At 40.4% G+C, this 26,310-nt stretch overlaps 2 protein-coding genes across 4 annotated transcripts; both read right to left on the bottom strand.

Moving 5' to 3' along the window:
• Nucleotides 1-279: 279 nt before the first annotated feature.
• casp2 (caspase 2, apoptosis-related cysteine peptidase) lies at nucleotides 280-17,282 on the bottom strand. Of its 3 annotated transcripts, XM_039694419.2 has the most exons (12): nucleotides 17,075-17,250; nucleotides 16,839-16,972; nucleotides 16,062-16,223; nucleotides 9,090-9,239; nucleotides 7,910-7,985; nucleotides 6,802-6,893; nucleotides 6,498-6,677; nucleotides 6,282-6,410; nucleotides 6,040-6,130; nucleotides 3,151-3,345; nucleotides 2,613-2,722; nucleotides 280-565 (listed from the first exon to the last, which is right to left on the bottom strand). In XM_039694419.2, exons 3-12 carry the CDS (start codon nucleotides 16,212-16,214, stop codon nucleotides 431-433), a joined length of 1,311 nt encoding a protein of 436 aa, XP_039550353.2. In that variant the 5' UTR covers nucleotides 16,215-16,223; nucleotides 16,839-16,972; nucleotides 17,075-17,250; the 3' UTR covers nucleotides 280-430. The 3 variants fall into 3 exon arrangements, with proteins under 3 accessions (XP_039550353.2, XP_039550352.2, XP_039550354.2); XM_039694418.2 differs by having other exon boundaries at nucleotides 16,839-17,282; XM_039694420.2 differs by having other exon boundaries at nucleotides 3,157-3,345; nucleotides 16,839-17,282.
• A 1,429-nt stretch (nucleotides 17,283-18,711) lies between these two features.
• On the bottom strand, nucleotides 18,712-22,774 carry m6pr (mannose-6-phosphate receptor (cation dependent)). The gene is made up of 7 exons (XM_039694431.2): nucleotides 22,465-22,774; nucleotides 21,499-21,665; nucleotides 21,228-21,388; nucleotides 20,640-20,746; nucleotides 19,586-19,716; nucleotides 19,354-19,480; nucleotides 18,712-19,258 (listed from the first exon to the last, which is right to left on the bottom strand). The coding sequence occupies exons 2-7, from the start codon at nucleotides 21,645-21,647 to the stop codon at nucleotides 19,133-19,135; spliced, it is 801 nt and encodes a 266-aa protein (XP_039550365.2). The 5' UTR covers nucleotides 21,648-21,665; nucleotides 22,465-22,774; the 3' UTR covers nucleotides 18,712-19,132.
• Between the last annotated feature and the right edge of the window lie 3,536 nt (nucleotides 22,775-26,310).

Here is a 26,310-nt window from a genome sequence, read left to right as displayed (position 1 = left end):
AAAACTTATTTTTAACCCTAAAGTTTATCTATCATGAACAAAAATGGATATTTTTTTCACATAGACTCGGAAATGTCACCTTCACTCTTTCCTAACTAAATTCAAAAAGAAGAAAAGAAAGAATATATGGAGAATGAATACTAAATATTTTTAAGTGCACATTAGAAGACAAGTTCTTATGATAAAAAAAACAAACTCTAAAAGCTGATCTTAGCAGATGCATGCTAAATAATGTACAAATGTATTGCGCTGAGGAATGTGAAATAGATGATACCTGGAAGATGTAGATTTGCATGTTTGTATGCTGAGCAAACAGCGGGTGATGGATGAACACACACGTGTGCTGAGCTCCCAATACTGCATCAAAATCAGTTCTACGGGCAGTGTGTGTTATGTGTGTGCTTTGTGCATGGGCAGTGTGTGCATGTGTCTAGTTGTTGGGGTAGTACTTGGGGAAGAGGTAGAGGTCTTTACAGAGGGAGCTGGTGAACTCGGACATCTCTTTACAGCGATGATGGGCTGAACCAGGTGCATATCCCTCTCTGCTTTTAATTCGACCGTTCACCTATAGACAACAGAGTAAACCAAATACTTTTAGGAAGTAAAAGCCCTTTTAGCATAATTCCAAAAAAAGCTCACTTTAAAGGGTAACTAAACACCAAAACAACTTTTTTTAGTTAATGATCTGTAAGAATGGAGCTTCATAAATGCTGTTCATTGATTCGAGTACATTTTTTGACAATTGAGTATAAAGTGTTTTGATTTTCAAATATATGGTGTAAAAACGTCGGAGTGCTGCCCTCTTCAGGTTAAACGGAAAGCTCCTGCAGTAGGGGTACTTGCTGACGTAGGGAACTCTCAGACGCCACTCTGTCACACCCTTGGTGCGAGCTCACCACGCCCTTGGCAGCCCCTGGTATAAAAGCATCTGGTTCCGTCAAAACTACTGTAGCGAGTCAGGAGTTGGATTTATGAGTATTGAAAACGATCAGGATAGCATATATTAGCATCTAGTTAGCATAGCATTTATATAGTTATTTAGATTATTTTTGAAAACGATCAGGATACAGTATTGTTGCATCTATTTAGCATAGCATTATATAGATAATTTAGATTATTTTGTGTAGCTAGTAGCATAGTACAGTTAGGATAGCTTCAAGTTAGCATAGTGTGTTTAGTGTTTAGTACAGTGATCAGGATAGTAACGGAACAGAGGTGGACATGGGCTTCTCTACACGCAGTGCCAAACACTGCTCGTCCTGCATGGACTCCTCCACCGCAGCGGCGTCTTGATGTGAGTGATTATGGATATTTTAATCACAATTTATGGTTAGGATAAAGTTAATCCTCTGGGGTCGACAAACGAGCCGGTGCATTTTGCTGGATTTTTTCACATAGCGGCAGAATATCAATATGAATACATGCCCACAGAGCGTGCGCTATTGAGATCAACTCGACGACAAAACTCATCAGATGGTCGCGATGCGGGAGTTAAGACCGCAGTTTGAGCCAGCGGCTCGAATGGATATGGATTCACCCTTATCCACTTCAGGTGAAGGTGAGGGAGAAATGTCCTCGACTTCAAATGGCCGCTCTGTTGCAAAGGCAGCTACTTGCGTCACTCCAGTCTCGCTCTATTTTAGAGTCTGACAGCAGCTGTCACTCACGGCGGGTCTCAGGTGCACGCCCCCTGGCCCCGCTGGGGTCTGCCCATTTTTTCAGCATTTTTCAAATATTGCTAGTGGGTGGAGTCAGGCTCTGACCAGGGGTTTAGTTACTCTTTAAGGTTGTGGTATACATGTCTTTTTGCTATGAAATGTTTACATGTCTTTATCAAGTAAATATAAGATTAATATTTATATTGTTAGTAATATTTCAAGATGACCACTTATTGGTGTGAAGCAACGGAAGATCACTTAATTATCCATGCATTGCATTTTTACAAAATTCTATTAAAATGCGAGTATCAAATATGATACAACAGACTTTTGAGGAAGGTATATTTGTACATATTTCAATTACAATTGTATTGCATTATATGTTTTGCAACCACTAGAAAAACTACAGAGCTTTGATCATAAAAATAAGCATTTAAATATAATATTAGTTAGACATATTATTGGGAGATGTCAAGAATCAACTGATATTTATATCAAGTAGTCTGCTATTATACTGTTATAAAGATCTAATCGATTTACATTACAAGCTATCAGAAGTCCATATTGCCACAAAAATAAGGGATGCACCAATACCACTACTTTCATTTTTGGTACTTGCCGATATCTATATTTTCACATTTGTCTTATATATATATATATATATATATATATATATATAGGGTAGTGAGACCAAAATAATATGAATCATATTCTTTGCTTTTGCAATATTAGTTTCTTTAGCAAATACATATTTCCTTCAGTTATTTTAATGCTTAATTAAGCATGTTAAAAAAAGGTATTGTATGAGCTTCTGTTACTTTTACTGTTCATTCTTTGCTCAATCATATTTTATCTTGCATTTAATATCACAGCGCATATTTATAGCTGATCCTCTAGATCATGTCACAGATGGTAAAAAAATTTGTCTACTCAAAAAAGAGATTGAAGTTTTACCTGCACAAGCATGTCTGACAGGTGTGTGTTATTGGCTCTCTGTCTGAAGGCTGTGTTCAGCTCCTGAATAAACCAGGACCCTTTCTTGGTGTTTCTCATCGCAGCAGTGCCTGAAGCACAAAACATGCACAAAACGCAACACATCAGCAATCTGCTCAGCATCTAAATGTGACATGATGAATGAAAATAAAAACACTTTATATAGTATAGGATAGTTCACTTTGAAATTAATTTTCGATATGTTTTAGCTTACTTCAAGGGCATCCAAGATGTAGGTGTCTTTGTTTCCACAGTTTGTTTGTTAATTTGGACTTCTCTGTGCATGCTCTTTTAGGAGATCCCCATAGACTTCCATTATATGACTGACAGACAAAAACATCTTGACCTAAAAATATTAATATTGAAAATAATACTGTGGAAACAAAGACACATACATCTTGGATGCCCTTGAGGTGAGCTAAAACATATCAAAAATTAATTTCAAAGTGAACAATCCGTTTAATGTGTGAAAAAGGAATATACAACAATGTGTACACACTGAAACCTTTGAGGGTGGCGAAGCCACAGATCATATCAGATCTCTGGGGTAGTTTGACTCTCAGACTCTCCCTTTCTTTCTCCATCCTCACTTTGTTGTCTCTCTCCTCCTCTCTCCCAGCATCCCTCTGTTCACAGCCTGGAGACTGAGTCCGCTCCTGGCCATCCAACTGGTCCACGCCATTGTCCATTTCCTCTGAAATATAAAGAAAGGTTTGTTTTCTTGCTGGTTAACAATTTAACACCATGCCAGCTTCCATCACTATTTAGGGCCTGAGCACCGATGGTGTGAGAAGGACCCTATTGAAATTGCTCTGGAATTTATATTTCACGGCCAAGTTAAAATACAATAAACTCAACTCAGACACAAATCTATTCAAATGTTTCAGCTGATTAAACAAATTACATTTTGGCATGAGGCATGTAATGGTAGATCTTAACCTCATTTAAGCAAACGAAACAACCAATTAATATGCAGATTTGTGTCATTTTTCAAGTATTGTATCATTCAGTGAATGTTACAGCATTTATATCTGAGAAATACTGCTATATATATTGCACAATACACATTTCATTAAAAACATATAATATATATATATATATATTACCAGCCAAACCATGACTATTCAGTCCATCTCATCCATTTGTTTGGGTTTTAATTCTTAAAATTTGTTTTTGTAAAAATTCAAATTTGTATACAAAATTTATTCTTGTAAGCACTGAAACCTTTAGATCAAAATATTTTTTTAAATAATGAGAAAGTTATTTTTCCATTGTTATTTTAGTATTTTTATTATATAATACTTTAGTATTTATTAGTACACACACACACACACACACACACATATATATATATATATATATATATATGTACATGTATTTAGTATTATTAGTACATACACGTGTGTATATATATATATATATATATATATATATATATATATATACACACACACACACACATCATATATATATATCTTAATTTCAATTAATGAAAACCTTCAATTAATTAGTTTCAATTAATTTTGTCCTAATGTTTGACTGGTAGTGTATATTTAAAAGGTTAGTTCACCCAAAAATGAAAATTCTGTAAGCAATTACTTGCTCTCATGCTGTTCCAACCCTGTAAGATTTTCGTTCATCTTCGAAATACAATTTTAGATTTTTTTTATTAAATCTGAGAGCGGTCTCACTTCTTCATTGGCTTCTATGTAATTTCATTCTGCCAGACCAGAAAAGTTAGTACATTGTTAAAATAGTCCAAGTGACTACATTGTCTCAACCTTAATTTTATCAAGCAACCAGAATACTTTTTGTGTGAAAAAACAACAACAAAAAAACACTTTTATTCAATTACCGTGTTTTCCGGCTACAAGTCGCTCTGGAGTATCAGTCGCATTAGTCAAAAAATGCGGTAATTAAGATAATGTCTGTACTATGTTATTATTGTACAGCACAATTAAATAGAATCGTTGCTGAGTTTGAAGTCTGAACACTTTACCTCAGAGTATCCGTTAACTGAATGAATTAAGAATATCACCTGAAAATCCGATAACATCCGTAATTTTCATTCAAGCAGCTGATTTCTGTAAATGAACGTAAATACTAAATGTATATTGTAGGGCTGTACTGTCCCTGTCGATACGATCTGATTCGACCAAAATTCTGGTCGATTTTTTTTTCCACGTTCATTTAATCAGTTTTGCCCTGCTCATTTCACCAGGTGGAAAACACTAACTGCTAATAGGAGTGTTTTCAGAGTACCCCGTTCCGTCTTCAGAACACCCCCCTTGTTTTCACTTTTTGTGGATTAGCCCAACCCACTGGAGAAGAGAGACAGATAAGTAGGCTATAGAAGGTTGATTTATAATTCATTTAGGTGGACAAAAAGGCTACCAAGTACTGCGCACAGAGCACAGCTAATTCATTTAACGGGTTTTTTTCTAACGTAATTTTTAGTCGAAAATATCAAGATTTTCTTTGGTTGAGTACAGCCCTAGTATATTGCAACGCAGGATGAAGTCAGTATATATGTTAACGACGATTTGAGACAAATAAATGAAAATTTAATATAAAACTATGTAAATGGCACTCTGTGGCACAGCAGGATTTTAAACAAGGTCCTGAGCCGTTGCTGGGCGCCGCGGACAGACGCCGAATTGTTCATCTTAGTCAGTATGAATTAAATTTAATTAGAAGTCGCACCTGACTATAAGTCACAGGACCAGCCAAAGAGTGTGACTTATAGTCCGGAAAATACAGTTTTCATTTTCTTCCATGTGGGCCTCTGACGCGAGTTCACGAGAGCGCCACGATGCAAGCGCCAGAACTGAGAAGAGAGAAGTTCGTAAACAGACGAGGTGTACTGAATGACGCACTATACACTATTTACACAACAAAATGACATAGAATAGTACACAACTACGCGATTTGGGACGCAGTGTAGCGTGTCCGGCTACGTCATTTTCTAAGTACTTGCGCATGAGTCGTGGCACTCTCGTGAGCTCACGTCAGAGGCCCACATGGAAGAAAATGAATAGTTGAATATTGAATAAAGTTTTTTTTTGTTTGTTTTTTGTGCACAAAAAGTATTCTCGTTGCTTGATATCTTAAGGTTGGCCCACTGTAGTCACCTGGATTATTTTATCAATGTCTTTACAAACTTTCTGGGCGTCAGATGCAATTACCTAGAAGCCTATGAGAGGAGTGAGACAGCTCTTTCATCAAAATTATCTCAATATCTCAATCTCAAAGTGTCCCAAAGATGAACGAAAGTCTTACGGGTTTGGAACAACATGAGGGTGAGTTATTACTGACAGAATTAATTTTTTGGGTGAAAACCTTTAAATATATATTAAAAATCACTGGTTAAAGAACCGATAACACTCACCTCCTCGACAAGCCTGAATGAAGAACATCTTTGGCTTATTCTGGAGCAGAGGGCAGCGGGCGTTGTCAAAAACCTCAAACACCCAGTCCAACTGAGAGACAGACATTGAGGAGTTTAATCTCTGTCTGTGGTTTGAAACTCTGATATCTAAAGGAATCTTTTACAAGGAAGTAAATGTACTTCCCTTTATAAACGTACAACTGTATATCCAACTAAAAACTAGGTATTCAAATCAGGCGCACCTCCACTAGCTGTCCGTCTGTCCCATAAATAGATCCTTCAACACCATGAGAAAGTAAACACACAACAGCACAGTCATACTCTGCATGATCCTGCCGCTGGGCAAACTGTTCAAGGCACCCACGCATTGCCTGAAAAACACACAAGAATCAAAAAATTATTAATAAATCACTTTTCCTCGCAGGGCAGTCTGACTCTGCAGTGTATTCAACTCTCACCTCTGCTGTTAGGTCTTTGTGCAGGCAGACTGTGAAATCCATCTCTGTGAAAAGTCTCCTCAGCGTCTCCTCATCAACCTCTCCTCCCCTCCGGATGTCCAAATCAGTGTTTGCAGAGTCAAACCTCACATTACTCAGCACCAGGGCCAATCCTCGTGGGCAGGAGCGCATTGGGTAAGACTAAAAGGAAGGACATTTGCATAGAGGATCACACTGAGCTAAAGTAGAGTAAATATATATGCTAATAAAGTGGGTATTTGTGCATGTGTGTGCATTGAAAGGAGGAGAGTTTGTGTCCTTATACCTGTGATCTGTGGGACTGGTAAAATTCCGGTGTGCAGGGAAGTACCGCTGTGGTCACGGGACAGTCAGCATCTAAACCCGTCTCCATGGACTCTAAAACATACAAAATATATATATTTGCATATACTTTTATAACAAGTTAGCTTCTGCTCCTCTAATTTGATTGGTGGAGGGGGTGTTCCAAGAGCACTAAAATGTATTATAAAAGTTATTGTTAACTAAAAGCATAACAAATCATTTTCTGTAATTTTATTATTAGATGGGAAAAAAAAAAAATATATATATATATATATATATATATATATATATATATATATCATTAATTAACTATTTTATAAAATTAAAATAAAACTACAGAAATTGTAAAAAAATAAAAGCACATAACAAAATTACAAAAAAATAAAAATAAAATTAAAGCTACACTAGGCAACTTTTTGATCTAAAAAAAAAATAACAAAATGTTATTTAATGAGAGAGTTTATCTTCCAAAACTTTAAGTCTTTACTTTACCCAAATACACAATAGTAATGATTTATAATTTAGAACTGTCAGGACATATTTTGAAAAACATTGCATAAATACAACATTTGCCTGTGCGTGTCACATCATAAATGTACACAAAGAAAAGTAGCTATGGCTGTCGGTAGTGTGAAGCTAAAAGTTCGTCGTCACAACGAATGAGAATTTGACCATGTATCATTAAAAACGGCAAATCTCCATGGAATATTATAATTTATTTGGCCATACTCTCTGATAGGATGCCCTGTATCCATATGCATTCATCCGTGTGGAGGAGCAAAGCACAACAAAAACAACGCTCTTCCACAACTCATGCAGTTTTATGTTTTAACTGCTAGAGGGCCAAAGGTTACATAGTGTAGCTTTAAAATGAAAATACAAAATAAAAGTTAATTCAAACTATCATTAAATACTATTATAGTATATGCATATTACTAAAATAACTGACAGATATACTGATATAACAGACGTTCACTATTTGTGAACTCTGCTTATCAGTGATTGTGCGCACATTAGATAAATTCTGCCATGACATTAGCATAGTTTTACATTGTGCACAAACACAAATAAAAGCACACTTGAGTGCTCACCGTAAGTCCTGGCTCTTTTTGCAGGTATCACACATTCCTGAGTTGGAAGAGATAGTGGGGGCTCTGAAAAACTTTCCTATAAAGATTTAAAAAACACACACACACACACAAAATCACTCATCTACATTAGCTACTACAGGCTTTATGTGTGAATGCATACAACACAAAGTTCAAGTCAGTGCATTACTCACTATTCCAGGTGAAAGGAGAGTTGGTACTTGTCTGTTTGGTTTTTGTGAAAGAATCACTGCAGTTTGGGTGTGGTAAACTGGTGCACAATATGGACGTTGCTACACAGTAACTTCCCTTTAGTTCTACTCTATCTCCCTTTTATTCTACTGACCCAGCTCTGACCTCTGTGGGTGGCTCGATTTCTATACGTCTCATGGTCATAAGATTTACACCACAACTCTTCCTGGCACTTACTGTCAGGGAAGATTTTGTATTTTGGATAAGAACATTTTAAATAGTTTATTTTATTATGCATAGTTTATTTATTAAAACTGCCAATATAAACAAAACAAATATGCTTTAAACCCTTGTCATTAAGTGCAGATCATCAAGTAAATAACTGCTTTAGAGAGTACAAAAACTTTTTTCTTTCTCTGAATACAGCACTTCTGTTTTCCTTGCCTCCCTGTTTCTTCTGTCATCACTAAGAAAGACTTTCGAAGTCCCTAACTACTTGATCTCTAGGACTGCCCTCTAATAGTCGACTAATCGTTTTTTAAATTGGACTGTATCTTTCAACATATTTTTTGATGTTTGTTCATGTTTTTTTCGTTCTGTAACGTAATAAAGAGGAAGGAATTGGATCGCGTTCACTCGCGATCTCAAATTTTGTGGCGATTGCATAAAGTAATCAAAAGTTACAGCATTTGGAAGCAAGATAGCCTTTTTGTTCAGTCCTTGATGCCCCCTAATGGGCATTTTTAAAATTGTTCCTCCATGAGGAATATCTTGTGATCAACGCAATAGATTACTTTGTACTGCCGGTGGGACACTTGGGGTTATACATATGCGATTAGTCAACTAATCGATTAAATGAGTGTCTAATAGTCAACTAGAAAATGTTTAAATCGAGGGGAGCCCTATTGAACACTGCAACCATTATATTCTTCTAGAAACCTGTCAAGTCAGTCTAACTGGGTGTGATCCTGAAGTGGAGGCAGCAACTCACGTCTTTCTCAGTGAAGTCCCTAAGCAGTCTGCAGAGGTGCTGTTGCTCTGTCGCCTTAAGAGCAGCACAGAAGCTGCTAAATGCCCGAGGGCCACGTTTGGGCAAAAGAAACAACAAATGGCGACTCTTGCCCTGGGACGTCGATTTAGCCTGAAAGATTCAAAACATGCCAAGGTTAAAAATAATCAAAGCATTATTTATGAGGCTTTACACTAGAGGTCGGATTTCCCCAATACCGATAGCCAAGTTGGTTGATTAATTAACCAATAGCCAACTGATACTGAATCAAAACATAAGTGCTGAATTTAATGCAAAAATAAAGAGCATTGACTGAACCATGACAGTGTATTGAACTTTTGAAATAAAATATACAAATGTTCATATATTTGCTAAATTAATCCAAAACGATTAAAAAAACATTTATATGTGGACATGAAAAACAAAACTTTCTATATATTGTGACGAGCACCCTCAGAGGAAGCAGCGTCGCCCTGGCAACCAACACAAAACACCTGCACGTCCTCATCGCTGGCTGATCGGTCACAGCTGCTCCCAATCAGCCCACAGCCACATAAGCAGCACATGCTTAGCAAACAGACAGACACTAGTCTCGAACTGAATGGAAGTGCTGGTCTAACCTTTCTCTCTATTCTCTCCAGAAAGCAGCGAGTGACCGACAGCCCATCATTTGTGGAGCCCGTTTTGGAAACCCACTTTCATTTGAATTGAGCACGGAAGAGCACTTAAAGCACCAGCCACCACAAGCCATCTGAACTTCTTTCACCAACTTTATTTGATTGTAAATAAATCCACCCTCTGGGGCCTTTTCACAAAGCCAGCCTTGTCGAGTGTTTCTTCACCCCGTGACAGTGGTGGAGAATGCGGGCAAGTTCATGAAGAATCACCGACAAGTTCACCGCCCCAACCTCTGAATTTTTTTTCTCTTTTCCTGTGCACTACAGGTGGCGGAAAGCGGCACGCTCATCCCCGCAATGGAGGAAATATTAAAACGCCTCACTGAGGTGAGCATCCGCCAGCAACAAATTGTGGAACATCTTGCCACTCGCCAGGGCAGGACGGAGGAAGAACTCATCGCCATTGGTGCTTCCGCCACCCAGCGCATTCCGCTACCTGATTCTCGCGCCCAAGCAACACGCCTGCTGCCGAAAATGACCGTTGATGACGACGTAGAAGCCTTCCTGCAGGTCTTTGAAACCACCGCTAAGAATGAGGCATGGCCCGAGGATGAGTGGGCACGCGCGCTGGCACCCCTCCTCACCGGAGAAGCCCAAAGGGCTTATTTCTCACTTCCCCGTACGGATGCCGAAAATTATAATAAAGTCAAGCAGGAAATTTTGGCGAGGCTCGGCCTCTCTTCCATCTGCGCTGCCCAGCAGTTTCAGGAATGGGAGTTCAAGCCCCGTGTGCCGGCCCGGGCGCAAGCAGCCGAGCTCAGCCGTATTGCTCAACACTGGCTCTTGGAAGGGAACCCCACCGCAGCTCAGGTAGTGGAACGTGTGGTGGTCGATCGCCTCCTCCGCGCTCTACCCCGTGCACAGCGACAAGCGGTTGGGATGAGGAACCCTACCAACATCCTGGAGCTTGTGGAGGCGATGGAGCTGGCGGATGCAATCCATCACCGTGAGGCTGGGGATCGAGCGCTGCCGTTTCCCCGGAGGGTGGTCCAGGAGCGACGGCCGCTCGAAGGGACCCCACGACCAGCCAGCAGACCGATGGTTTCCCCACCGCGAGATGAACCCATGCCCAGCGCTGAACCACCGTCACCCCAGCGAGCATGGTTAGCGGGTTGCATCGTTCACCAGCATGTACCATCGGGAGCCCCCGAAGCAGATGTGGTGGTTGAAGGGAAACGTTTCCGGGCCCTGCTGGACTCGGGTAGTGCGGTCACCCTAATCCAGTCGCGGCTGTGTGGGCCCCGAAGCGGCCAGAAGAACTTCCTGCCGATTACCTGTGTGCACGGAGACACTCGCCAAGTACCAGCGCATAGAATCACTATCTCGTCACCCCAAGGTACCTGGCCGGTGGAGGCTGGCCTGGTGAAGGACCTGCCGGTGGCCCTACTGCTTGGAAGAGATTGGCCCGGCTTCGACAGACTGCTCACTGCCGCTACTCAGACTGCCAGCCCAGAAGGGAACCGTCAAAGACGGAGACGGCCTCGTGGACCCCGCCGCCGACCTGCCCTGCTCGCCTCCGACAGCGGGAGAGATGGTGAGTCCCCCTCCCAAATCACTAATCTGTTTTATGATGTATACCAACAGGCTGCGGGAGGGGGATCCTTTGCCAAGGAACAACGGGAGGACGATCGGCTCAAGCATTGTTGGGCTCAGGTGCGAGCCGTCGATGGAAAAGACGTCCTCCCCCGGCCCCACCCTCTCCCGCATTTTGTCGTTGAGAATGGCCTGCTGTACTGTGTCGCTCAGCGGAGGGGGGAGGAGAAGAAATTACTGGTTGTTCCTAGAGCCAAGACCGGAACCATCCTAGAGCTGGCGCATTCCCATCCCATGGCAGGACACCTCGGGGCAGCCAACACCACTCAGCGCATCCGCGACCGTTTTCTCTGGCCGGGCCTAGAGGCCGAAGTGAAGCGGTTCTGCCAAGCCTGCCCGACTTGCCAGGTCACGTCGCCCCGGACCCCTCCCCCCAGCCCGCTCATCCCGTTGCCGATCATCGAAGTGCCCTTCGAGCGGATTGGAATGGACATAGTTGGGCCGTTGCCAAAGTCTGCCCGGGGGCACGAACACATCCTGGTGATCGTCGACCATGCCACCCGGTACCCAGAAGCAGTGCCCCTACGTAAGGCCACCGCAAAGTCCATCGCCCAGGAGCTGTTTCTGTTGGCCAGCCGAGTCGGTCTCCCCTCGGAGATCCTGACTGACCAGGGGACCCCGTTCATGTCTCGGCTGATGGCGGATCTCTGCAGGCTGCTACGGGTGAAACAGGGTGAGGACCACAGTCTACCACCCCCAGACGGACGGACTCGTGGAGAGGTTCAACCAGACCCTTAAGCAGATGCTTAGACGAGTGACGGCAGAGGATAAGCGGGATTGGGACCTCATGATTCCCTACGTGCTCTTTGGAATCCGCGAAGTTCCCCAGGCCTCAACTGGGTTCACCCCCTTTGAGCTCTTGTTTGGTCGTCAACCACGTGGACTCCTGGATGTCGCCAGGGAAGCTTGGGAGCAGCAGCCTGCCCCTCATCGTACTATCATCGAACATGTTCGACAGATGAGAGAACGGATCGATCGAGTAATGCCATTGGTCCGCGAACACCTCTGCAAGGCCCAGCAAGCGCAGCAACGCCACTATGACAGGGCAGCCCAACCACGAGAATTCCAGCCCGGAGACCGCGTCATGGTCCTGGTCCCCAGCTCTGCCTGCAAGTTCCTGGCCTCCTGGAAAGGGCCATATACGGTACTGGAAAGAATTGGACCCGTCACGTACAGGCTGAGGCAACCTGGTCGGCGGCAGGCGGACCAACTCTACCATGTCAACCTCCTAAAGAAGTGGGTGGGGACGCGGGACCAGCTGGCTGCCTTGAGTCTCACCGAACCTGTGGTTGTTGACGTCAACCCTCATCTCTCGGCTGCCCAGAAGGTGGAGTTGCAGCACCTGGTCAGTCAGTTCCAGGATGTGTTCTCTACCCAGCCCGGGCGGACCAGCGTGATCCAGCACGACATCAAGACATCCCCTGGAGTCATTGTCAGGCAACGGCCCTACCGTATCCCCGAAGCTCGTCGGCAGGCTATTGAGGATGAGATCCAACAAATGCTGAAGTTGGGGGTTATTGAACCATCCCGGAGTCCGTGGTCCAGTCCCATTGTAATGGTCCCAAAGCCGGATGGCACCCTCCGCTTTTGTAATGATTTCCGCCGCCTGAACGAAGTCTCTGAATTTGACGGGTACCCTATGCCTCGTGTCGACGAACTGCTGGACCGCCTCGGAAGGGCCCGGTACATCAGCACCCTAGACCTCACCAAGGGCTATTGGCAGGTACCACTCTCTGAAGCTGCTAAGCCGAAGACTGCCTTCTCAACTCCCAGTGGCCACTGGCATTACCGGACCCTTCCCTTTGGCCTGCACGGGGCCCCTGCGACATTCCAGAGAATGATGGACATCATCCTGCGGCCCCACCAGGCATACGCAGCGGCCTACCTAGATGACGTGGTGATCCACTCCGAGGCATGGGAGGAACATTTGGATCGCCTGCGGAGGGTGCTCTCAGAACTCCGGCGGGCTGGACTCACCGCCAATCCCCGAAAATGTCACCTAGCCCTCTCCGAGGCCAAGTACCTGGGTTTCCAAGTCGGACGAGGCCTCATACGGCCGCAGGAAAAGAAAGTAGAGGCCATCCACACTGCCCCGAAACCCCGGACGAAGACCCAGGTACGAGCCTTCTTGGGGTTGGCGGGTTATTACCGATGTTTTATCCCCAACTTCTCCTCTTTAGCCGCCCCCCTGACAGACCTGACCAGGAAGGGGCAGCCAGAGAAAGTATGCTGGACCCCAGCGGTCGAGGAGGCCTTCGCCCGGGTCAAAGCAGCGCTGACGTCCTCACCCGTACTCCGCGCTCCCGATTTCAGCTGCCCCTTTCTGCTGCAGACGGATGCCTCCGACACAGGACTGGGAGCCATCCTGTCCCAAATCCAGGAAGGTGAGGAGCATCCGATCATTTATATCAGCAGGAAGCTGTCCCCGGCCGAGAGGAAGTACGCTGCCGTGGAGAAGGAAGCCCTGGCTATCAAGTGGGCAGTCCTGGAGCTCCGGTACTACCTCCTGGGCCGCAAGTTCACCCTGGTCACAGACCACGCTCCCCTGCAGTGGATGGCCCGCACCAAGGACACCAATGCCAGGGTGACTCGCTGGTTTCTAGCGCTACAGGACTTCCACTTTGAGGTACGACATCGGGCCGGGGTCGCCAACGCGAACGCCGATGGCCTCTCACGGATCTGGACATCTTATGCAGGTCTGTCAGGGGTCATTCCCAACCCTCCCCATACTTCACCCCTGCTGTCTCCATTCGTTCACAGGACCAGAACGACGCTTAGGGGGGGGGAATGTGACGAGCACCCTCAGAGGAAGCAGCGTCGCCCTGGCAACCAACACAAAACACCTGCACGTCCTCATCGCTGGCTGATCGGTCACAGCTGCTCCCAATCAGCCCACAGCCACATAAGCAGCACATGCTTAGCAAACAGACAGACACTAGTCTCGAACTGAATGGAAGTGCTGGTCTAACCTTTCTCTCTATTCTCTCCAGAAAGCAGCGAGTGACCGACAGCCCATCATTTGTGGAGCCCGTTTTGGAAACCCACTTTCATTTGAATTGAGCACGGAAGAGCACTTAAAGCACCAGCCACCACAAGCCATCTGAACTTCTTTCACCAACTTTATTTGATTGTAAATAAATCCACCCTCTGGGGCCTTTTCACAAAGCCAGCCTTGTCGAGTGTTTCTTCACCCCGTGACAATATATAAATATACAGTATATATATATATATATATATATATATATATATATATATAAAGTGTGGAAAGAACAGTCCCTTTGTAATCACTAAAAAGCTGTCACTCATTTCTAGGGTTGGGTCTGGTTCAAACATTTTCCATTTTCGATACTCTAGAGGCAATTTTGTCGGTGTAAAATATAGATGAATCTATATTAAAGTTACAAAAGCTATTCAGTCAAGATCAGGAAGTGATTTTCTTTTTTGACAGATTTACAGGTTTATTTTAGGCTGCTGTCACTAAGACCTAATGAACAAATAACATAAAAAACTGCCACACATGCGTTTTCTTTCCCAACTGTTTAGGTTCACTTGAGACATAACCTACTGTTGTTTAAGTAGGATATTTTTTATTTATTATGATATTTATTCTGTTCACAAAAAATAGCTCAATAAAATTTTCACGACTTCTTTGGTTTGAAAGGATTAAAAATCACATTAAAATGCGCACACAGGAATCGATAAGTGGAATCAAAATTTTTTAATTTTATAGCAAGTATTCGATTCCACAATTGGAATCGATTTGCGATTCCCAACCCTACTGAAGAGATCAACAAGCATGTCTACGATTGGCTATACTGCTCAATGCTAAAACACTTTTTAAATAGAAACCTTTGTTGATCTCCAGAGGGCAAATACAAATACGCACCGGACAGTTTGCCAAATGTGATTAACTAATATGCACCCTCTAGTCCCCGTAGAACTCAACCCTGTTGAAATTGTTATATTCAATTGAATGTACTCTCTTTTAAAGCATATTGTGATTAGACTAGTAAAAAATAAAAATATGTATTAAAGTGAAGATTTTTTTTTTTTTTTACTGAAATCAGATGCGTTCCTGACTTGTTACGCATCTTTCGGCTGCAGGAACATATCACTCACGTCACCTTGCAACTTAGCTGGCTAACAAATCCCAGCTGTATATAAACTAATGCATAGAGACCGTAATTATAATGACATTTAAACGTTTGTATTTTTTGTCCCATTGTTCTAATCACTCGAGGTACCAATGTTAACGCCCTCTCAGCCTTGTTGGCAAACAACTGCTCTTCTCTACTAATGCAGCATATAGGATTTTAAGATATGCCAGCGTGCTCTGTAGTTTACTTTATACAATCACAATTAATCACAATTATTTTGCTCAAAATTATAATTTATTTTATTAAAAAGGGTTCCTATATACACTTAAAAAACGTGTAGGTGGCACAAATTAATTTAACCAACGAAAATGACATAATACAAAACTCGTGGTTTTGATGAGCGCTTTGCGATCTGTAGTTTGTTTGATTTTCTAAGCGACACAATTAGTTTGCACACAAGGCAAACCACAGCTTAAAATCGGTTAAAGTGTTGATTACAGCATTCCCTTTTGAATTTAAGTTGCAATATTTTCTGTTTACAATTTGCAGTGATTTCATGTGGATCTAAAATTAAGCTTTACACTTACCATTATGCTCTCTGCCATGTTTTCTGTGAGGATTCCATCTTGTTGCAGACACTGGATCAGAAGATCATCCACCACTAAATCCTGCAGCATCGTGACAGAGTTCTTTCTGAGAGCTAGTCTCTCCCATTCTTTCATCCCACACTCTCCCAGCATGATGAACCGCTAAATTAATAACAGACATAAGTTACAAAACATTCATTGTAACAAAGTTTATATAAAACAAACTTTGGTTTTTGTTTACTGTAAAACAATAACAGCTATAAAAAATATAAATCTAGACATATAAATATCAAATTATAAAAAATATATACATAACATAAGCAACTGGTCATTTATTATTAAAAGGAAAATGAAGCGTATTCAAAGTAACATTATAAGACTGCATTGTAACATTACTTCATTTTTATTAATTGTTTATGAAGTACTGAGATCCCAGTAGTATTTGTTGTGGTGATGGTTTCAAATGATATCAAATTAAAACTATTTTATTATAGTTACTTCTTTAGTATTGACAAACAATGATAAAAAAAAAAAAGAATTTAAGAATTTTATTTAATTTCTTTTTCACTTTTTATATATAACGTTAGAGATTTTGGGGTGAAAGTGACCTTTCCCTAACCCGAATCACATAAAATTACAAGTTCGCACACACACACACACACACACACACACACAGGTGAGGAGTGTCAACTGATCTAACGTTACATGCCTTCACACACACCGTTCTGCTAGTGTCTGTCTGCTAATGCTAAAGTTACAAGCCAAGGTTCACTTTACCTGTTGTGCTAAAGCCCTCGTCGTGTGAAGATGGGAGTAAAAGACACTACACGAATGACGTATGAAGGATGATGTTGATTTGAAGTAAATCCAGAATTATGAATACCAGCTCGCGCTGCGACTAGCTTAGCATGCTAATCAAAACAAAAACACAATCACAACTGTCAATATAAAACACGTCTGACAGCATAAAAGCAGAACAGCTATTAAACTGCAGCTCAAATCGCTTTTTTTACCTTTTCCGATATCAAGTTGGCGACCAATAAAAAAATAAACTAAATTAACAACGAGCTACACAATACTATTAGCTGTCAGGTGCTAGCGCTTCATACGAGCTTTGTTTTTCTAGATGCGGAATTCGTCCTTTTAAACTTCATTGTCTCTTTGTTTTTCGTCGTTGTTCACGAGGCTACACGCGGAACGACAGAGTTTGTGCTGAAAAACGGACGAGTATTTTAAAATATAACTGACAGTACGCCGATTCTCTCTGTACAAACTTCCGCGGGTCCTGATGCAGCGAGGCAGCCAATCGGCATTGTGTGTGAAGATGATTGACGCGAGCAGCAGCCTATCACAGCCCCGTCCGCCCACTAAAGGGACTGAAATCAGGCTGATATTGATGTTTAATACACTTATTTGAAATTTTAAACTTGAAAGTTATGTAATACCACACAGACGTTTCCATGGTGTAAAATTAACATTAAATACCAGCAGCAGCAGTACAAGACTAATTTCTGTTCACTGAGCAGTCAATTTCAAGTTTTCATATTTCCCAGACTTTTTCAGTATAAATAAATGCAATAAATCTAATAAATCCTAGACTGTTTCAGTCACAGTACAACCTCAATCTTGTCAATCCTGGAAAAAAAAAAAAAATGTGTGTGCATACATAAAAGTGCATACACAATTCAGTAATCAAACACTTTATTCATACTTTCCAAAGCACACAAAATGAATGTTTTCACACTAAAATTGTAAAGAACACAAAAACAGTTGCAAGAACAGTAAAGTCACCTCTTTTCACAGGCCTGTATCTCATGAAGCACACCGGAATAACATCAAGTCAAATGCGTCATACCTTTATGCTATTAATATGGACTCTTATTTATTAAAGCAAAGCATTTCTAATCTGATACTATAGAAGTGCTTTTCAAAGAGTCTCTAACTCACCTTTAGACACAGACCAAAAGTTAAATGGTACATAATAGTAGAGCACCTTATAACTATCAGCTCTGTTTCTCCTGATCTTGTAAATAGTTGTAATGCTATGATCTATAGCTCAAAAACAGGAGTGTTTATGCTCATGTATGATGATCTCAGCACCTCAAGGGCATAAAGAAAATGAAATGACTCCACTAAAAACAAAATCAAGCTTAAAGCGTCAGTGCATTCAAACACATGATACATTAACAAAAGTGTAGAAAGAAAAATATACTACTGCTCTGTCTTAATCTGAAATTTTGCACTGTGGTTTCCACTGAGGCTTTACAGTAATTCCTACTGTATGAAATAGATTCCACAGTCAAAGAATCACATTAATATTTGCAACATCAAAAAGTCAAAAAAAGAACAAAACCAACCATATGGAAACGCATTTCCTTTCAGATTTTCTTTGAAGTTGTTTCACTTTAACTGTTAATTGTTGTCAGCGGTAATGCGCCACAGATGACTTTCTCCAAGAATACTCTTTTCCTCAAATATATCCAATTTATCGTTACAACATATTTCAGAAACATTATAACAGGCTGAAGAGGTAGGCCTGATCCTTGTGTAACTTCTCCACACTAACATAATATTCAATTTGGAATGTAAAGCGAAGCATATTTGTGAGTACAGTTTTTCAAATAAACAATTTCAGTGACTTTTTGGAAAATTCTGAAAAAGAAAATTCATGTTTAACATTGATTGAGTTGGAGCATGAGCTTAAAAAACTTCATTTCAGTTTAAGCAGACATTGATTAACCATTCAAATGGAAATAAGTACTTGTACTTTATACCAAACTACATCTAAGTGGTGACCATATCACACAGTCAAGCAGCATCAATGTCTTTTACTACCTATAGACTGAAAACAGGGGCATCAAATCTATCTGAGGGACTTTGGATTTCTGAATACTAGTTAGCAAACACCAAATTAACATTTTAAGGGATAAACAGAGAATAAGTGCTATTGGGAAGTAAAAAAAAACAGCAGCACTTCTGAACTAGGAACACGCCTGCTGAATTAAACATCTCTCTTTGGGTTTCAAAACCATAAACTGTCCAGCCTCTGTTCATTGGTTGTTATGATTTGGTCACATGGGAAGTAAATGGTCATCCCTTTCTTCTGGCTCCTCCCCAAGAGGTTCAGTAGCCACACCTCTGTATGTGGGGGGTTCCTCTCGGTTACCACGGGACCGGCAAACAAAATCACATCCGTCCTGTTAGGGTAATAAAAGGGTATATTTGGTTCATTAAAGGAAAAAAAGAATGACTGAAACAGGAGACAGAGACCTATATACGTATTTACACCTACAGCAGATAAGTTGCCAATCTGTGACCAAAAGGCATAGTTGGGGAACTGTTCAACTCCCTTGGCTCCAACTACCAGTCGCTGATAGAGGAATCCACCGGTAAGATACAAAGCCAGGCAGGAGAATACACTATGAACAGCATACAGGAACATTACATGTAAAGTATGTGCAAAATACATGAATGTTTTGCCACTAATGGTGTGATGATCTCTCTGACAATGTTGAAGCACTCACACAATAAGGAATATGGAGCCGCCACTGAGTTTGGATGGGGTTTTTTGACAGAGTACATCAGTGTCCAGCTCAAACAGGTAATAACAGCCCTCTTTTTTCTTATTGTCCTCCAAAACCACAAAAAAGTCATTCTAACAAAACACAAAGCAATAAATGATTAATAAGAAAATGGTAAGTTGATTAGGTTATTCTGGCTATTGTCATGCTAAAAGCTACACTATCTTGCATATCTGAGATAATTGTTTAGTCTAAAAGTGACAATGCACTAATGCTAGTAGCCAGCCAGGGCTTGACATTAAGGGGATACTCCACCGTTTTTTCATATTAAACTATGTTATTCCCTCAACTAAGACGAGTTGATCCATACCTAGATCGGCATTTTAACCTTATTTTGTGTGTATTTGACCGTTTACGCGCAGTAAGGAGCGAACACAAAGCTTTAAGGTGCGATGACAAAATCTGCGGGAATGAGTAAAAATTTTCCCAAAATTCAAGCACTTTACCACCAACAATATTCATCCGGAGCAAAAGAAACGCATGAGTGAGGGAAGGCGGGTTTGTTCTACGAAAACTAAAGTAAACACAATTTTTTTTAAACAAATGTACATAACAAAACTACTAAAACACGAAAAGTGTTTCTGAACTGTCACTATTGTCATTTAATGCAACAAGGATAGCCAAAGTCAACAGATTTTACAAATAGACCTACCAATCCCTGTGTAAAAATAAAATAATGATGCTGCCATGTTTCTTAAGTTATTTTTTTGGAAATTCGTCACTCTGACCCCACTCTACAAAACATATCAATCCATGGCATTTAATATTTTGGCTTTCATCACTTGTAAAAAATATGAAAAGTTTCTGAAATGTGGTTGTTTGGACACAGAATGACCGACAGTCCTGCTCAGCTGAAAAGGTTAAACATTTTCAACTTCAATTCAACGAAGTTGAAAATGAATATGTGCAGGTGATCCCACAATTCCAAGCAACCATTTCCACTGAATATATCTCAACAAGCAATCTATGCCATATTCAAAGGATAAAAAGTTCATACCTTAGCATTTCCGTTGCATGAAATCATAATCATGGCTTTTCTTGCCTCTCGTGAACAGTGGTTGTCATAATTATCACCCCCCTCATAGATTAACAAAATCCAGTCACCTGCACCAGGAATAAAAGCAGAACTATTGTAGAAAATGAGTTAACAAGTTTCCTGTGACACCTGTAATAATAATTTAATAAAATTTGATCTGTGTATTATATGTGTTGTTGCAAAAGAACAATGTAATTCATGTATGGAAATGTAATTCAATTGGCTTTATGCCCAGTTGCACTACTTCCTGAACTTCAGCCAGCTCCTTGTTTCCTGTCTGCCATTATTGGGCAAACTTGATTAATTCAGGTGTGTCTGATTATTGTTGCCATGACTACTGAGGTCAGGCACACCTGAATTAATCAATTTGTCCAATAATGGCAGACAGGAAACAAGAAGCTGGCTGAAGTTCAGGAAGTAGTGCAGCTGGGCATAAAGTCAATTGGAAAAAGATACTGAAGACCATAATGGGTTCAGAAAAGTCCACCTGTAGTAAAAAAAGAAACAAAAGCAGGCACGTCATTCTAGAGGTCAAGCAACGTAACATACTTCCTTTAATGGCTCGTGTTTGATTGTAGTTCCCAATTCGGACCAGCACATCAGTTTTCTCATTTTTCTGCACAAGACCTGCATTCTTCTCTCCGGCAGCATCTCCACACACCTGAAAAATGTACGAATATGGTTCCCCATCTTTTCCTTTCACGGTGAAGCTGTTCAGAGTGAATATGAGGATAGTAAGGGAGTTGACACCTTTAATAAGACCAGCACAACCTGCAAACATGAATGCAAGACTACTGTAACTTGCAAAAAGCTGGTTTACCTTTGATTGGTGAGAGGTTCTAGCAAAATGAGCGCGTTTTTCTCAGATTCGCTGGATGAAATGAGCTGGCAGTTGTCCGTGTTGAGCTTAGCTTGCACTCCAGCAAGTAGTACAAAAAGAGGAGTGATTATTCTCACAGACAGCAACATGACTTTCAGAGGTGATGCCTGATGGGAAAGGGGCATTAAATAAACTTGTCAGTGAATGTCTCTATCGACTGAATGACGCCTGCAATCAGTACATAAAAACCCATGACAGAATTGTGGGCAGTGTAACAGTAGCATTACACAATACAGAATATATACACATGTAATGCATATTGTATTATACAATCATGTGTTCTGTGATTAGTAAAGAGCTCATGAACAACAATTTGACAAACGGTGTCCTTTTTCTTGGTTAACTTCAATCACTTTTGGTCTCTTATAACATATTGCATATTTTATATCATTTTATTCAGCTATTAGTTATTTTTTACTGTCCACTTCACAAATACAATAAATCAAAAACTCTGAAATATTGTCAAATATTTTTGCTCAAATATGATTCATATTTTAGATAGCTACCATAACACTATAAAAGGGTTAAAAATGAATGTCATGAGTATTTTTTTCAAGTATACGTCATATTTATAAAGACCACAGAATGAACCCATTACTTTATTTCGAAAATACAATTTTATAAAACTCGAGGAAAATTGCAAACTGTGCATGTTTACTAACGTTACAACGCCTGGTTCTAATGCCAAACACGATGAAATAATCTGTATGTGATATTACTGAAAACGGTCCGAAAAGACAACAAAAACTTAAACTGCATCGATCAAAGTTCAAATTACGTTAAGCAATGAAGCAAACGGTAATTAATAACTTTAATTAGGAAACCACATATAAGCTGCTGTTAGCATGCTGCCATCTTTATTATGTAGGCAAATAAATAAATGCACAAAGTTAAACATTAACGTACCTTTCGGAATTTTTATGACAGTGTTAACTGTAGAAAAATTAAAAGTGGAAGGTCTCAACTAGTTGTCAAGATGTGGACACCCAGCCTGGGGTTCTTCTTTCCAAAAGTGTCGCACTAGAATTGATGTCCTTAAACAATACTTAACGACATTCTATCAAAATATACGGTAGTATCGATAATTACACAGTGAATAAACAAACTTCGGACAATATTAGCGTTAAAACAATTGCATAATTTAAAGGATTTGTCTGTTTCTGTTCAAACGCGGAAGTGAAACTAAACAGGCGCCACATGTGACTGTGCATGACGCGGAAGCTGATGATGCGCTGCTGCACGTGAACATGGGATATTGAGTGCAAGTGAATCTAGACGCACCCTAGCGATAGGTCTGGCTTGCCAGGCTATGCAAGTGTGAGTGCTTCCTTATGCCACTGTCAAACTAGTTGATCATCAAACAAGACCTGTTTTTCCCTTACAAGTCTCAGTCAGCTCTCCTGTTTGACTTAGATATTATCGTAGAAGTAAACTACAAAAGATTCAGTTAGGCGAAGAAGTGAGGATGAAAAATAATTTTTATTTTTATAAAGAATAAAGGAATAACAAATGAAGAATAAATTTGAGTAGTGAAGTGAAATGTTGGGCCCTTGAAGCAGAGAGCTAAGGGAACAAGGGCATATGTATAGGAAACTACATCCTCCCTTTGTATAGGCTATGTCAGATATGGGTCAAGTAGATATCCAATATGTCATAATGTCAGGGTGTCCAATCCTGTTCCTGAAATCAACCTTCCTGCAAAATGACCATCGCAGTGCAAACTCTCTTAGGTGCATTCTAAAATAATATAGTATGAGTGTGTGTAGAAATGTAATTCGGACATACTCGCCATGTTGTCATCAATTATGTTGATCTACCATTCATAAATCCTCTCCCGTGGCCTCATGGGATGGTAAAGTGTCCATCTTATGCACACTTCAGAATCTCCCCAGAAGAAGTAGGTCATCCGGGTACTTTTTGCCTACTCTTTTTTGAGTACTATGAATTCGGACATACTTCTTTTGTAACATAGGCTACTGTTTTTTCCCTACTATACAGTAGGGAAGTATGATTTGATTTCAGATGCAGCCAAGATCTTCAGGAGCACTTGATAATTACAGACAGGTCAGGGTTGGATCTGGGCCACCCCTGCATGCATTATATGTGTAACAGCATGACCGTTGTGTTTCCCGGTCACAAGTTCTGTCGTTACCAACACAATTCAACAGATCTTGCAGCCATAGTTAGCAATCAATGCTTTTGCACCCCTGGTAAGTTCGAGATTAGTTTGAGCAAACTCTATTTTCTCCATTTGCACGGCTACATCCCGTGCGTACAGTGTGTTTGTGAAGTTTTACCTCAAAATACCCCATAGATATGTTCAATTGTCACTTTTCGAGGGTGAGCAAAAATGCTTCGTTTGTGTGTGTGTGTCCCTTTAAATGCAAATGAGCTGCTGTTCGCGGCACAGAAGGCGGAGCTACAACCGCTTGCAAAGACATGCACTGAAAATTTCTGAAAATTTCTAAAACACTTTCAGCCTTTCATGTTCAAACTGGAGTCAGACAAAGATGGAGAGACTCAAGAAGAGGTGACAACGTGTAGGCAACATTTCTGAATGGTTTGTTGATTAATTTATGTAGCTTATGTGTGTAGTTACCTTAGTCACCGATTAGCATATTCTGTCATGATTATCTATCATAGGTTATCTATTCAAGTTTCCCATGCCCCATGAGGCCTTGCATCAAAAGTGGGCACGTCTTCCGGTTCGAAGTAAACAAAGCGCGACTTGACATGCTTGACACTCATTCATTCAACAGTTGACAGTCATTCAAGTTATAGCGATCCAAACTAGCTAACGATGTGGGAACACAACCTCAACGAAATTAAAAAGGGTGAAATAACAGTACCTTTACCCTCCGCAGTAGTTGATTGGGAGTATTATAATAACATCATTAATAATCAATACTCATCAAGGCATGGTGACAGACAGTTGTGTGAGCTGACAAACAATTAAAATAAAAAATACACACTTAGTCATTGTGCTTTGGAGTTTATTCAAAATTATAAATGAATGTGCTACTTGAATACATTAACTGGCACATTGGTATTCTGTCAACTTAGGCTTTGATCCTGAGTTTAGGTGTAACATCAGTAGCGAACAGCCAATCACATGCTGATAGAGTTTATAGAATATTAAGAATTTAAACAAATGTACACAGGAAGATTCGTCGTCTTTTGGGAGGTGATGGAAACTACAGTCGTTGGCAGGATCACTCTGATTTTGTTTTAGGCTTATGTTCAAAACCTCTATGTTCAAAACAATCACATTTAAGCCACTGAATTAGTTTAGTCCGGTTATACGTACAACCGCGAACAGCACATGCTGTCCCTGAGCTCCATAACGACATCTCTCATAAAGGTTTGAGTCTTTAAATAGTAAAATAATTCTGTGAAAAACAGCTAGTCTCTTCGCGAAATAACACACAAAATACCATTGGAATGCTACTTCCGAAAGCATAGGATTGTGTTATATTAAAGGTAGCGAAGAAGGATACATCTATGCTGCCTTCAATACCCGATCAGATGAAGGTATCTCAGCAGACAGGAAGTGAAACCAACATTGAATTCAACCTTCATGCCGATTGCAGCTCTGTAATGAACGGCAAGAATAGATAGACTAAAATATATATGCTTTGTGGTTTTGACACCTTTAGAAGAAAGGAAGCATGCACAGCAAGCATTTTTATACACATTCGAGTCTTTAAAAGCACTATTTATGGAGAAGCACATCTGGTACATTGAACTATCAATTATATTACAAATATCAGTCATTGGAATGTGTCCAATATAGCTAAAGCTATATCTCTTAATGTATTGTGAATAGTGAACACAAACAACATACATGTTCTTGGAAAATGCTAGAAATGATACATGTGTGAATGCAAATAGAAATCAAACATAATAATAAATAGTCATAATATCAAAGTCATTAAAGTGCAATTACTTTTTGTGATACTTGTTAACTAACCAACTAACTAACCTTTTTGGGTGTCAGGATATGCTCAATCTTAAAGGAGGAGTTCACTTAAAAAAAAGTTTTGCTGATAATTTACTCACCCCCATGTCATCCAAGATGTCCGTGTCTTTTTTTCTTCAATCGAAAAGAAATTAAGTTTTTTGATGAAAACATTCCAGGATTTTTCTCCATATTTTTCTCCAAACGGTCCAAAAGACAGTTTCAGTGCAAACTGCAAACTGTCCAAAGGGCTTTAAACGATTCCAGACGATGAATAAGGGTCTTATCAAGCGAAACGATCTCTCATTTAAAAAAATAAATAACAAAGTTTAAGTTTTTTGACTGGAAAAAAATGACTTGAAAAAAGATTTGTTCATTTTAATGAACGCGTTTGAACAGGAGAGTCACGAACGCGCATCACAGAACAGAGCAAGGCGAGCGTTTGAGCTTAAAAAACTTAAACTTTGTTATTTTTATTTATTAAATGAGCGATCGTTTCGCTTGATAAGACCCTTATTCATCATCTGGAATTGTTTAAAAGCCCTTTAAACAGTTTGTAGTTTACACTGAAACTGTCTTTTGGACCTTGAACCGTTTGGTTCCCATTAAAGTGCATTATTTGGAGAAAAATCCTGGAATGTTTTCATCAAAAAACGTAATTTCTTTTCGACTGAAGAAATGGGGGTGAATAAATTATCAGCAAAAGTTCTTTTAAAAGTGAACTAGTCTGATTAAAAGTATTTGATTAGTTTCTTGCAGTCTTCCCAAATTAGTCGTCTTTTTTGCCTTACAAT

Source organism: Pimephales promelas, chromosome 12 (assembly GCF_988280905.1).
Source record: "Pimephales promelas chromosome 12, fPimPro1.hap1.1, whole genome shotgun sequence".
Classification (NCBI taxonomy): Eukaryota; Metazoa; Chordata; class Actinopteri; order Cypriniformes; family Leuciscidae; genus Pimephales; species Pimephales promelas.
The sequence above is the reverse complement of the archived record's forward strand: the minus strand, read 5'-3'. Positions and strand labels throughout refer to the sequence as shown.